The sequence below is a fragment of the Zophobas morio genome, unplaced genomic scaffold, assembly GCF_036711695.1.
Source record: "Zophobas morio isolate AGI-343-1 ecotype UQ-CSIRO unplaced genomic scaffold, CSIRO_AGI_Zmor_V1 ptg000031l, whole genome shotgun sequence".
In the NCBI taxonomy this organism is placed as follows: Eukaryota; Metazoa; Arthropoda; class Insecta; order Coleoptera; family Tenebrionidae; genus Zophobas; species Zophobas morio.
The window spans coordinates 12,392,528-12,406,678 of record NW_026972136.1 but is presented as its reverse complement, the minus strand read 5'-3'; the positions used below and the strand labels follow the sequence as shown (position 1 = coordinate 12,406,678).

Genomic DNA, 14,151 nt, shown 5'->3' with positions numbered 1-14,151 from the left:
TGGACAAAACTATGGAGTATCTAAAACGCAGCTATTGGTTTCCTGGTATTAAAGAAAAAGTGAAAAATCATGTTCGAAATTGTTTGAAATGTATCACCTTTTCACCAATTGGTGGCGCTGTGCCGAGTGAGTTACACAATATCCCTAAGGGAAATAAACCCTTTGTCACCATACATATTGACCATTATGGTCCATTAGAAAAAACTTCGACAGGTAAAAGATACATTTTTGAAATCATTGATTGTTTCACTAAATTCGTAAAACTGTATGCAGTCAAGAGCACCAAAACTTGTGAAGTAATCAATCAGTTAGAAAATTATTTTAGGCACTATAGTGTACCATTACGTATTGTATCCGATCGGGGATCCTGTTTTACCTCTAATGAGTTCGAAAAGTTTGTTCAAGAACATATGATTCAGCATATTAAAGTCGCGACGGGGTCACCAAAATCAAACGGTCAGATCGAAAGAATCAATCGAGACTTAACACCAATGTTGTCAAAATTGGCTATTTTAACAAACAAGTGGGAGAAAGCTTTGGGAACAGTTGAATTTGCTATTAACAATTCGTTTTGTAGATCCACTGGTAATTCTCCATCCGTTTTATTGTTCGGTATTAGTCAAAACGATCCTAGCGATCCTTTAAGAAATTTATTGGGCGCTGAAGCTGGAAAAGAAGATGACTTAGCCGTGGTTCGAGAAAAGGCTCAGTCTCAGAATGAAAAGTTACAAGCATACAATAAGCGCATGTATGACCAAAAACATAGACCTCCTAAACCGTACAATGTCGGTGATTATGTGATGATAAAAAACATAGATGTTACACCAGATATTAATAAAAAACTTTTAGAAGTCATTAGGCAATGATCGTTATTGGATTACAGACGTTGAAGGTTTCCAAGTAACGCAAATCCCATTTGAGGGAGTATGTTGTCCTGAGAATATGAAGCTTTGGCTTCAATAAGTTACAAAGAGATTAGTTTCATTTGTTCATTATTTCATAATGTTGTGTTTCTTAGTTTTGTTTCCACCTCGTTCTAGTTTTGACGCTAACATATTCGTCTTTTAAGCCGTCTTTTAAGCGATTGGGTTTTCTAATTCATCTCTAATACCCTTATGATTTTTATGTGTCCTAATTACTTATGTGATTTATGTACTTTAGATACTTATGTGCGTCTTATCATTATGTTATTTAGGCGTTATATTATGTATTGGATTTATGTGACTTATGTTTTTAACATTTTATGTTTCACTAACTTATGATGTTTGTGTGACTGAAGTTTTAAGCACCTTATGTTTTCTGTCACTTATTATGTTATGTACCTTATGTTTTACTTTGTGTATATGATCGGGACGATCATAATGTCAGGTTGGCCGAATTGTGGTCACCTACATTTAAAATTTCAAATTTGGCGCTACAACTAGATGGCAGCAGTGAGGAGGAAGCAGCACGGGACGCGAGGGTATCTAAACAGATTTTAATAAAAACCGCTCGTTCGAAGATAAAAAAATTAGTTTTACTAAAAACCGACTACAGAATAAAAATTCTAATGAACTTTTGTGAGAATAAATACCATAGTTATTTTGAAAGACAGTATCAGTCCAGTACATCAGAATAACAGAGTCTGTGTACCACATGATTAAAAAGATCAGATAACAGAAAATTTAGATTTTTACACTTATATTTATCCAATTTTTTTTCTTTGCAATTAGCTCTATATTACGTGTGCTTACCAAAAATTTTTTGTCATATGATACAATTAAGCGTCATAATTCCAATAAGTGAAATACCAGCTTAAAAAAAAATGAAGAAAAAGTGATCAACGCACTACTATTTTCTGTGTTTTTTTTTCTCTTCATAACAATATTAATGAGTTAAAGTAACTTCATATTTAACTTAAAATAGTTTAACTATTTTTTAAAAACTCTTTGGAATTTCTATAAAATTAACCCCACACGACATGCGTGACGTTAATTGCGTCACCTTGACTTCAAATAAGTGTACCATTAATTCTGATATTTACAGCTTAAATATTAAAGTCAGAAAATCCCACTTTGTTGTTACGAAATTTGCAACGTAACAGAGGTAAATAACTTGAAATAAAAACATGCAGACCTCGAACGACGAAAGTGCTCTATCCACCACACCGCATCGTTAAACAACAATCGCAAAAAAATGCATTTAAGATGCATATTAACCTGTAAGCAGCATAACAAATCCAAAGGCCAGAAAATCAGGATACGAAGCCATGAAATCGATGTCCATTTTGGCCCAACTTTCCATGCCATTTTTGATTTGACTGTCTGTAAGGGCGTCTATGTATCCGCTTAAACCTCTGGCAACACTGGCTGTTCCTAAATAAGCAAAAATAAAAATTGTTAACGAACTTTCACATTGATCAATCTATTTTCAAGAGTTTTTAATAAGTAAGTAAAACAAAAACGACTCTTGTCGTAACCGTTAACGTTTTGTTTCATTTAGGTAACGTTACCTTGTTTTATCCTTCAAATCTGTTTTCAACGGCTTTTGATAAGAAGTTTACGACAGACGTTGTTTTTGTTTTAATTAATTTTCAACAATAATAGAAACAGTTTTTTCTGTTTAATGTGCGTACTTACCGATTGCGTATTCCAGGATTAAGTTCCATCCAATAACATATGCAACAATTTCGCCCACAGAAACATAACTGTAAACGTAAGCTGACCCTGCTTTGGGCACTCTGGCAGCAAATTCTGCATAACACAGTCCTGAAAATAAAATCATAAAATAAATTAATTAACCATCTCGTTTAGTGAAAAAATGATAAAATTCACATTGCATGCACAGTGTGTCTAATTATTATTCCGCGTGATTTTATTAATTACAAATTACTTATATGTGACGTGGAATTCAAAATTTTGAAATAAACTACTCCTAATATTTTTTCACTACTGAGTTTCGACGTCGTTCAACTCAGCCCCGTAGCTACGGGGGGGCAAGAGGGGGCTGAGCCCCCCCTAGCAGTTGTGGTTGCCCCCCCTGGAAGACTTATACATTATAAATTTCAAATTAGTAATAAAATTTCAATATAATGCCGATTGCCGAAGCATATTAACTGGCCCCACCCGCCCCACCTTTATTGTCTTACAGGGTATATTATTTGGCAATATCACACTACCGTTGATGTTGACCGTATAAAAAAAATGAACATGTGACATTTTATTCCATAGCCTACTATGTACTTGAGAAAAGTCAAAAATATTATATGGATTTTCTAAAAATTGAGCTTTTATTGAAATGGACAAAAAATCGACAAAAATTCTGAGATGTAGATCTCAATGTGCTTAATCAAAAAACATAAGGTCTTGATGGTCCCAGACCAAGATTTTTTAAAAATTCGGTTCCAAAGTCGACATTTCAAAATTTCTCAAAAATTACATTTCTTTTGGCGGCTCTGGAAAAATTGTACGAATTTTCGAAAAAATAAAACCAAAAAAAAAACATTTGGAGATCGAAATCAATAAAAAGATCCCTTCTGCTAGTTTTCGAAAATGCGTGGGAAAAGTCAAATTTTTTTATAGATTTTCAAAAATTGAGCTTTTGTTGAAATTGGCTGAAAATCTACAAAAAATTCTGAGATGTATATCTCGACGAGTTTAGTCAAAAAACATAAGGTCTTGCTGCTATTCGGTTTCCAAGTCGACTTTTTAAAATTTCTCAAAAATTATACTCCTATTTCTTTTGACGATTCTAGAAAAATTTTACAAATTTTCGAACAAATAAAACCAAAAACAACATCTGAAGATTGAAATAAATAAAAGAATGACTTTTGGTAATTTTTGGAAATGCTTAAGAAACATCAAAATTTATTTAGTTTTAAAAAATTGAGCTTTTGTTAGAGTTGACAAAAAATTCTGAAATATAGATCTCGATGAGCTTAATCGAAAAACATGTTCATGCTCCCGGAGCAAAATTTACGAAATATTGGGTTTCTACCTAAAATTTCTAAAAAATCTCAAAAGTGGCTTAAAAAAAACTTATTTCTTTATGCGATTGTGGAAAAATTCGACGAAATATCAAAAAAATAAAACCAAAAATAACATCTGTAGATCGAAATCAATAAAGAGATCCCTTTTGCTAATTTTCGAAGATGCTTGGGAAAAGTCAAAAAATGTATATGGATTTTCAAAAATTGAGCTTTTGTTGAAATTAACAAAAAAATCAACAAAAAGTTCCGAGATGTAGATCTCGATGAGCCTAATCCAAAAACATAAGGTCTTGATGGTCCCAGACCAAGATTTTCGAAAAATTCGGTTTCAAAGTCGACATTTCAAAATTTCTCAAAAATTACATTTCTTTTGGCGGCTTTGGAAAAATTGTACAAATTTTCGAGAAAATAAAACCAAAAACAACATTTGGAGATCGAAATGGATAAAGAGATCCCTTTTGCTAATTTTCGAAAACGATTGGGAAAAGTCAAAAACATTTTATAGATTTTCAAAAATTTAGCTTTTGTTGAAGTTGACTAAAAATCCACAAAAGAATCTGAAATGTTGATCTCGACGAGCTCAATCAAAAAACACAAGGTCTAGATGGTCCCAGATCAAGATTTTCGAAACATTCGGTTTCAAAGTTCAAAAATTACATTTCGTTTGGCGATTGCTGAAAAATTTTACGACTTTTCAACCAAATAAAACCAAAAACAACATCTGGAGATCGAAATCAATAAAGGAATCCCTTTTGGTAATCTCGGACGTGCTTGAAAAAAGTCAAAAATTTGATACAGGTTCTCAAAAATTGCCATATTTCTTCCGTCGATTCTGAAAAAATTGTAAGAATTTTCAAAAAAATTGAATCCAAAACGATTTTTGGAAATCGAGATTAACAAAGGAGTCTCTTTTGATAATTTTTGAAAATGCTTGGGGAAAGTCAAAAATTTTATATGGGTTTTCAAAAATTGAACTTTCGTAAAAGTTGACAAAAAATTCTGAAATATAGATTTGGACGAGCTTAAAAAAACATGACAGGTTCATGGTTCCGGATCAAAATTTTCGAAATACTCGGTTTCGAGCTCGAATTTTCAAAATTTCTCAAACATTACCATATTTCTTTTGGCGATTGTGGAAAAATTGTACGAATTTTCGAAAAAATAACCAAAAACAACATCTGGAGATCGAAATCAATAAAGGAATCCCTTTTGGTAATCTCGAACGTGCTTGAAAAAAAGTCAAAAATTTGACACAGGTTCTCAAAAATTGCCATATTTCTTGTGTCGATTCTGGAAAAATTGTAAGAATTTTCAAAAAAATTGAATCCAAAACGATTTCTGGAAATCGAGATGAACAAAGGAATCTCTTTTGGTAATTTTCGAAAATGCTTGGGAAAAGCCAAAAATTTTATATGGGTTTTCATAAATTGAACTTTCGTAAAAGTTGACAAAAAATTCTGAAATATAGATTTCGACGAACTTAAAAAAATATGGCAGGTTCAAGGTTCCGGATCAAAATTTTCGAAATACTCGGTTTCGAGCTGGAATTTTCAAAATTTCTCAAAAATTACCATATTTCTTTTGGCGATTATGGAAAAATTGTACGAATTTTCGAAAAAACAACCAAAAACAACATCTGGAGATCGAAATCAATAAAGGAATCCCTTTTGGTAATTTCGAACGTGCTTGAAAAAAGTCAAAAATTTGATACAGGCTCTCAAAAATTGCCATTTTTCTTCCGTCGATTCTGCAAAAAATGTAAGAATTTTCAAAAAAATTGAATCCAAAACGATTTTTGGAAGAAATCGAGATGAACAAAGGAATTCTTTTGGTCATTTTCGAAAATGCTTGGGAAAAGTCAAAAATTTTATATGGGTTTCCAAAAATTGAGCTTTTGTTAAAGTTGACAAAAAATTCTGAAATACACATCTCGACGAGTTTAAAAAAACATGACGAGTTCATGGTTCCGTACCAAAATTTTCGAAATATTTGGTTTCGAAGTCGGATTTTTAAAATATGTACTAAACATGCAAAAAAATAAACTCAAACAAATTGGATGTTACCTATATGGCCACTACACAAATTTTTGGATGCAGTACAGCTGTTTGTGAATCTACATTCTCTGTTTTAACCAGCATTTTAACCAAGTACCGTAATAATTTTTTGGACTTCGACAGGTTTTTACGAAAATTTAGCGTAAAAAATCGACGTTTCCAATTACTTTAATGTTCTTTCAAATATAAAAACTCAGAAAAAATAAAGTAGTTATCTGAGTGTATTATTAAAATATAAATATTTACATGAAGCCCCCTCTGTCGACAAACTTGCCCCCCCTGAATAAGTTTTCTAGCTACGGGGCTGGTTCAACTGTACATTTTACATCCTAGTGTATCTAAATATCGACGTTGTATGCATTTTTTTTCTACATTTTTTTTTTAATTGCCTAATGGTATTTATCTAGATGTCCTGTAAACTACCTTAAATGCCACTTCATTTTGTTTTTTAAGATAAACGCGGCTGACGCAATAAATGACGTAAAAATTAAATTTTTGCCGTATGACTGTATCTAATTAGGATTTCTAATATTTCCAATGTGTGTTTGAAGTTGTTTTCAAGTTCAAGTCTAATGATCTTTTAAATACCTCAATTGTGACGTCTTTGTAAAAATTTCACTTTTTATTTATATTTAAGTACAAAGGTAAATTTATCTAATCTACCTAATCATGAAAATCACAAGCAAAAAAAAATTGCTTTATTCACCGGTTACGTTAAACGTTTCTGTGAAGAAAGTTATAGATTTGTGAAGTTGAAACAGAACACTGGAAATATGAACACAATTTAAAATAAAAAAAAAAACTAAAACAAACTAAAAGAAATGGTTATGCATTTTCAGGGCAAGGTTAAATCTGTATTCAAAATCATTTTTCTTTGATGAATGCAGCAACTTAAAAAACGTAGAAATTAGTGTATCACTGTATGAACTGTCAAAGTTATGTTGGAAAACTGAAAAAATCGTTGTGGTTTTTTTCATTATTAAATTATGCAAAACTTAGATTACATAAAACACTGTCTTTGTAAATACCCGTATCTAGTCGAGTGATGCATTTATATGTTGGTGACCGATAAAACCTCTTTATCTAATCCACCTTGACCAAGTTTTTCCAAGAAATAAATGATAGTTATACGTAGGTCAGGTACTTTAAATTTTAAAAATATAGATTAGAAGTTTTTCAGTTTTAAAAAAGAAATACATACATATATGCACCGGGTGTAACACATAACATTTTCGAGCGCAATAACTCAGGTATTTTTGAACGGATTCTTATGAAATATAAGACACGTGTAATATAATAGGTAAAGATTAAGCTGATAACAAAAAAACTATTTTATCGTACTAAAAAACAAATTTTAACACACCTTCCTCTTGTTAAAAATTATACAAAATTACGTTATAACTTTAAACAACTAAGATAACGCCTGTGTGCAAAAAATTAATTAAATCACTAAGAATTACTTCTTTAATTGTGTTTGACACTAGCAAAACGTCCTAAATTAGCAATACTAGTATTTTAGAACGGTAATCATGCATATACAGATCATTATTGACGATTTTTATAGTTATTTTCCATACATTGTATGGGAAAACTTTCAGCAGTAACGCTACATCCTTAAAAGGCTCTCAGCAATCGCAAAACTGAAGAATAGAAAAGTTGAATTGTCTAAGTTTTAAAAATGGAAAAATTAAAATATCGAAAAATTGTAAAAAACAGAAATTGAGAAGTTCTCAAAACTGTCGAAAACTTTTTTAAATTGAAAAACCAAGATGGCAGAAAATGGAAACACAAAAAAATCGTAAAACCGCAAAACTGAATAATTCAAAAATCGAAGAATTGAAAAATAGAAATAAAGATAAGAACTGAAAAATCGAAAAATCGAGAAATCAAAAAATCTGAAATTTAAAACATTGAAAAATTAAAATATCGAAAAATGGAAAAATCGAGAAATAGAATCTCCAAAATTTAAAAAATTGAAAAATTAAAAAATCGGATAACTGAAAAATGGAAGCATCGAAAAATTGGAAAAGCGAAAAATCGAAAAACTGAAAAGTAAAAATTCAAAAACTGAGAAATCGAGAAATCGCAAAATAAGAGGATCGAGAAATCGAGGAGTCGAAAAGTTGAGAAGTCGAAAAATCGAAAAACTAAGAAACCGAAATAGGCAAAAATCAAAAAATCGAAAAGTTAAAAATTGAAAAATCGAGAAATCTAAAAATTGAAAAATTGACATATACAAGTCGGTAAAAAATTGAAAATAAAAAAATCGTAAAACCGCAAAATTGAAAAATCGAAAAATTGAAAAATAGGAATATTGAAGAACTGAAAAATCGAAAAATCTAAAATTTAAAACACGAACAAATTAAAATATCAAAAAATTGAAAAATCGAGAAATTCAAACATCAAAAAAAAAATACAAATTCGGATACCTAAAATTTAAAAATGGAAACACTGAAAGATCGAAAAATCGAGAAATTGAAACTCCAAAATTTAAAAATACTGAAAAATCGAATAATTAAACAGTCGAAACATCGAAAAATTGGAAGTAAAAAGTAAAAAATCGAAAAACCGAAAAATCGAAATATCGAAAAATTCAAAAACTAGGGACATCGAGAAACTGAAAAAACAGTGAATCCAGAACTAAAGAAGTCGAGAAGTCGAAAAATTGAAAAATCGAAATAGGCGAAAATCGAAAAGTGGGGACATCGATAAACTGAAAAATTGGTCTAAAGAGTTTAGACAGTACTTCCCTCGCTGTCGGAAACTTGACGACTGCATGCCTATTGTGTTTTTTTTCTCATTACATTTTTGTAGTGGGAATTTAAAAAAAAATTGCGATGACGTCATCAACATTTTTGCAAGGACACGTATATCAGTTGGGATAGATGTAGTGTAATACTAAGAATAAAATTATTGTATTCCCAAATTTTCGGGAAAATGAATTGGGTCGTTTTGAATATTGATTTTTTATAATCAATAAAATAACGAAACAATTTACTCGCGTATACGGCAACTGAAAATCGTTTATGTATAAACATTCTTAATTTAAGATGACAAGCGTAACAGCATACGTGAAAGTCAAACAGAGAAACTGTAAACAAAACGAACATCGGTTTTATTGCTTCGACTTCCGCTTATTATATAAAACATTGGGTTTTATTTTAATTCTTGACGGTGAAATTCACAATTGGTTGATTATAAACATGTCTATTTCACATTCGCGGAACCAAGTGAACGCATAAAACAAATGCAGGTCTGTAATGTTAAAATCGATGTAAATAAGCGTGCTACCCTTATGTTTCAACCGAGTTTTTCCTTTAACAAATTTTGTGTCTACCAAATTGGGTTGGTTGGGGTGTAATACTAATAATAAGTGTTGCCTTTAATTTAATCAATAAAATAAATTGACTTCATTAATTTTTTTGAACCACCTCTTAAGAAAATCTAAAAAATATGAATGGAATGATAAATCACAAGTACAAACTCATCATATTTTTTGCATTTTAGACAGGATTTATTCAGCAAAATTTAAGGGTGACGTCATCAATTTTTTTAGGAGGGATGAACAAATACATTTTGAACAAAAGTTTACCATGCTTATAATAACTTTAAAATATTCCCAAGATTTCAAAGCATTCGGTTTTGTAATTCCTGATTAAATCGATAAAATAAATTCACGCCTTCATTAATTTTTTTGAGTCACCCTGCATATGCAAATCCAAAAATATGAATGGAATGATAAATCACAAGTACAGACTCATCATATTTTGTACATTTTAGATACGATTTATTCGGCAAACTTTTGAGCTGACGTCATCAGTTTTTTGTAGAAGATAACCAAATATATTTTGACTAAAAATTTATTATGCTCTTTATAACCTTAAAACATCTGCAAGATTTCAAAGCATTCGGTTTTGTAGTTCCTGATTAAATCAATAAAATAAATTTACGCATTCATTAATTTTTTTGAGTCACCCTGTATATGCAAATCGAAAAAATTTGAATGGAATGATAAATCACAAGAAGAGACTCACCATATTTTGTACATTTTAGATAGGATTTATTCAGCAAAATTTTGTGGTGACGTCATAAATTTTTTAGGGGGGACGACCAAATACGTTTTGATCAAAAATTTACCATGCTTATGATAATTTTAAAATATCTTCAAGATTTCGAAGCATTCGGTTTTGTAGTTCCTGAGTAAATCAGTAAAATAAATTTACGCTTTCATTTATTTTCTTGAATCACCCTGTATATGCAAATCCAAAAAATATGAATGGAGTGATAGATCACAAGTACAGACTGATCATATTTTGTACATTTTGGATATGATTTATTCGGCAAATTTTCGAGCTAACGTCATCAAGTTTTTGGAGGGGATAAGCAAATATATTTTGACTAAACATTTATTATGCTCTTTATGACCTTAAAACATCTGCAAGATTTCAGAGCATTCGGTTTTGTAGTTCCTGATTAAATCAATAAAATATATTTACGCATTCATTAATTTTTTTGAGTTACCCTGTATATGCAAATCCAAAAAATATGAATGGAGTGATAGATCACAAGTACAGACTCATCATATTTTGTACATTTTAGATATGATTTATTCCACAAACTTTTGAGCTGACGTCATCAAGTTTTTGGAGGGGATAAGCAAATATTTTTTGACTAAAGATTTATGATGCTCTTTATAGCCTTAAAACATCTGCAACATTTCAAAGCATTCTGGTTAGCAGATTAAAAATTAAATTTCAAAATGTTGTTTTATAATTTTGATTTTTTTTCCAAAAATCTGGACGTTTCGGGTGAAAAGTCGATTCAGAGTTGTAAACTACATGTGTAGGACTATGTTATTTTATACAATTGAAAACCCATTTACTATGTACAATTTTGAAGTGACGTCATCGCATTAGTGGTGGGGATGATTAGACAAATTTTGGTTAGCGTTTTACCATCTACAATCTACATGATATTCTTAATATAGGTACAAAATTTCACAACAATCGGTCGAGTACTTTCGGAGATTATCTGTCTAATAAAAATCCGGGACGGCAGACGGACAGACAGACGGACGGACAGACGGACAGACGGACAGACAGACGGAAATGGGAGACCTATTTCTTCGTCTTCTAGGGGTCATGAAAGATCGAGAAAACGTAAAAGTAGAGAGTCGACCGACGGACTCGATTACAATACTTCCTTTGCTTACGCTCGGGAAGCAAAAATCAATGGATCCAGAACTAAAGAAGTCGAAAAGTCGAGAAAATTGAGAAACCGAAATAGGCCAAAATCAAAAAGTTCAAAATTAAAAAATTGGTAAATCGAAAAATCTACAATTTAAAACATTGATAAATTGATATATTGAAAAATTGAAAAATCAAGAAATCGAAACTCCAAAATTTAAATGGATAGAGAAGTAGACATATCTAAAAGTAAAGAAGTCAAAAAAGAAGAAACCGAAATAGGTCAAAATCGAAAAATGGAAAAGTTAAAAATTGCAAAATTGGTATATCCAGAAATTGAACAATCAAAAAATCGGAGTCTCTGAATCTCGATATATCGAGACATCAAAAATTTGAAAAATCGAACATTAAAAAACTCCGAAAAGAAGAAGAAGAATTGAAAGCTCTAGAAAAGAGAAAATCAAAAATTTTAAAATTTGAAAAATTAAAATATCAAAAAGTTGAAAAATTGAGAAATCTAAGTCTAAAAAGTCGAAAAATTGAAAAATCTAAAGTTAAAAACGAAAAACTGAGAATTCAAAATGTACAAAATCGAGGAATCAAAAAATCCAGAAGTCAAGAAAGAAGTCAGAAAGAAGAAGAATCAAAATACTGAAATATCGAAAAATCCCAAAGCTGAAAGAAATATCCAAAAATTGAGAGATTAAAAATTTGAAAAATTGAAAAACTGAAATATTTAAAAAAAAAAAATTGGAAAGGCGATATATTTTTTAATTGAAAAATTGAAATATAGAAGGACTGAAAAAACGAGAAATCAAAAAATCTAGATTTTTAAAAATTGAAAAATTAAAGTATCGGAAAGTTGAAAGGTTGAGAAATCGAAATATTAAACAGTCGAAAAATTAAAAAATCTAAAATTTTAAAAACGAAAAACTGAAAATCCAATAAAACAAAAGTCCAGAAGTCGAAAAATCGAAATATCCAAGATTCGAAATACTAAAAAAACTGAAGAATTGGGAAATTCAAAATCCCAGAATTGAAAGAAATTCAAAAATTAACAAAAAATTAAAAAAGTGAAAAATTTAGAAATCGAAAAAGCAAAAAAGCAATTTCGAAAAATCGAAAACTTAAAACTCGAAAAATTGAAGAACTGAAAATTTAGAAAGGTCAAAATTGTAAAAAACTGAAAAATGAAATATTTAAAAATCGTAAAATTGAGGAGGAGAAAAATTGAGAAATCGTAAAACTGAAACATTGAGAAATAGAAAATTTGAAGAATGAAAAAATTGAAAAATCCCAAAATTGAAATACTGAAGAATTGAAATATCGAAAAGCCGAAAAATCCCAATATCAAGGATAAAAATTCAACGCGTATTCATAAACCACAAGTTCAGTACTATGCTACTTTTTAACGCTTAAATAACATTTATTCCACAAACTTGTAAGATGAGATCATCGATTCCTGGGGAGTATGAACCGATAGATTTTGACTAACGATTTAACAAGCATTTTTTTTTTTCAAAAAATCCATGAACGGAAGATATAAAATTTAAGTAACATCAACTATTGTAAAATTTGGAGGTTACGTCATTTCATTGTTGGTGGGGATGAGAAGACAAATTTTGGTAAGCGTTTTATCATTTGATAATACAATCTGAAATGTAAATTTTGTTATTCGGGAACATTATGTATGAAATCGTTAAGATGTTCACTTATTCGTTGTAAAGTCCGACCAGATGGTCGAAACCAGTTATAGTTCCTTGCAGTGAATGCGTATCAGTGAGATCAGCTCTAACGAAAGTCGTCTTATAAATCAAATCGCTTATTAGAGTCGATATTGGCCTGAATGCGCTCTGGTCTGTAGATCAAACAAGTTCTCAGGCAACCTAGTAATGGTAAAATTGGTACACTGATGTATTACGTATTACGTATACAAGTCAGATCTGCGTATAAGTGAAAACATCAGACACTGTGCAGTTGAAGAGGGATAAACTACACAAATTGGGCTGGAAAACCCCTGAAAATCTACTTCAATCTTATAATTCTGACTTGTACCCTGCGATTTTTTTTCCTTTTTGTTTCTCAAAGAGGCACTGGATGAACAACGATCCGAAGACAATTAACAATTGTGGAAATAACGGATAACTGTTAATGAGCGCGATTTTTTTTGTCAGGTTGGCAAAATATGTAAAATTTTATGAAGGCATACTAATTGTCAAAATGAAATGTAATCATCTTCTTATCACGCTTGTAAGGCGCGACTTAAACTCCACAGAAAATAGTATCGATTTATTTGTATATTTCATTGATCATATTGTTGAAAGAGAATCTAATGTTGGTTAAATTTGGTGATATTTGGATGGGAAAATTTTATTGCAGGTTTTCTTGTACCATTTTTTTTTTCAAATTTTGTGAACATCTATGTAAACTTCTTTAATAAGGCTAGTAATTTTATTATTTATACACCAGATAATTCACACCATAATTACTAAATACTTCTACACGTCCTCTCTAAAAAATGTCCTTGTGCTCGGCCAAGCACACTCTGATATAATTACGCTAAAATACTAAATTAAAAATAACAACTAAACATAGCAACAACAAGCGTGAGACTACCATTTTTAATTTTCTTAAACCACCTGAAAACTTTCCTGTGTTTACAAAATACTTAGTTACAAAAAAATGATTACAAAATCTCTACGATCCAAAGCAATTAAATACATTGTTAATACGTTTTTTTACTTATCCTGGTTCCTTTTGTATGTCCTATTACGTAATGCTGAAATACTAATTATAAAATTACAGCTTCTAACGGTAGGTATCTTCAAAAATAAACCTACATTATGTTTTTATATTTAAAATGAAACCTGTGTTTATAATACCTATGTATATCTGTAAGACTGATTGAGCGAAACCAGAACGTGTTGCGGTTGGTTGCTTCTCT

At 30.5% G+C, this 14,151-nt stretch overlaps 1 protein-coding gene across 2 annotated transcripts in view; it reads right to left on the bottom strand.

Moving 5' to 3' along the window:
- LOC135139299 (cationic amino acid transporter 2-like) overlaps positions 1–14,151 on the bottom strand; it is a 59,177-nt gene that overhangs the window by 14,294 nt on the left and 30,732 nt on the right. For both annotated transcript variants that reach the window (XM_064069483.1, XM_064069482.1), the window contains exons 3-4: positions 2,619–2,747; positions 2,199–2,354 (exon numbers count right to left, since the gene is read on the bottom strand). In XM_064069483.1, the coding sequence (XP_063925553.1) occupies positions 2,199–2,354; positions 2,619–2,747 (285 nt within the window). The remainder of the gene's footprint in view (positions 1–2,198; positions 2,355–2,618; positions 2,748–14,151) is intronic.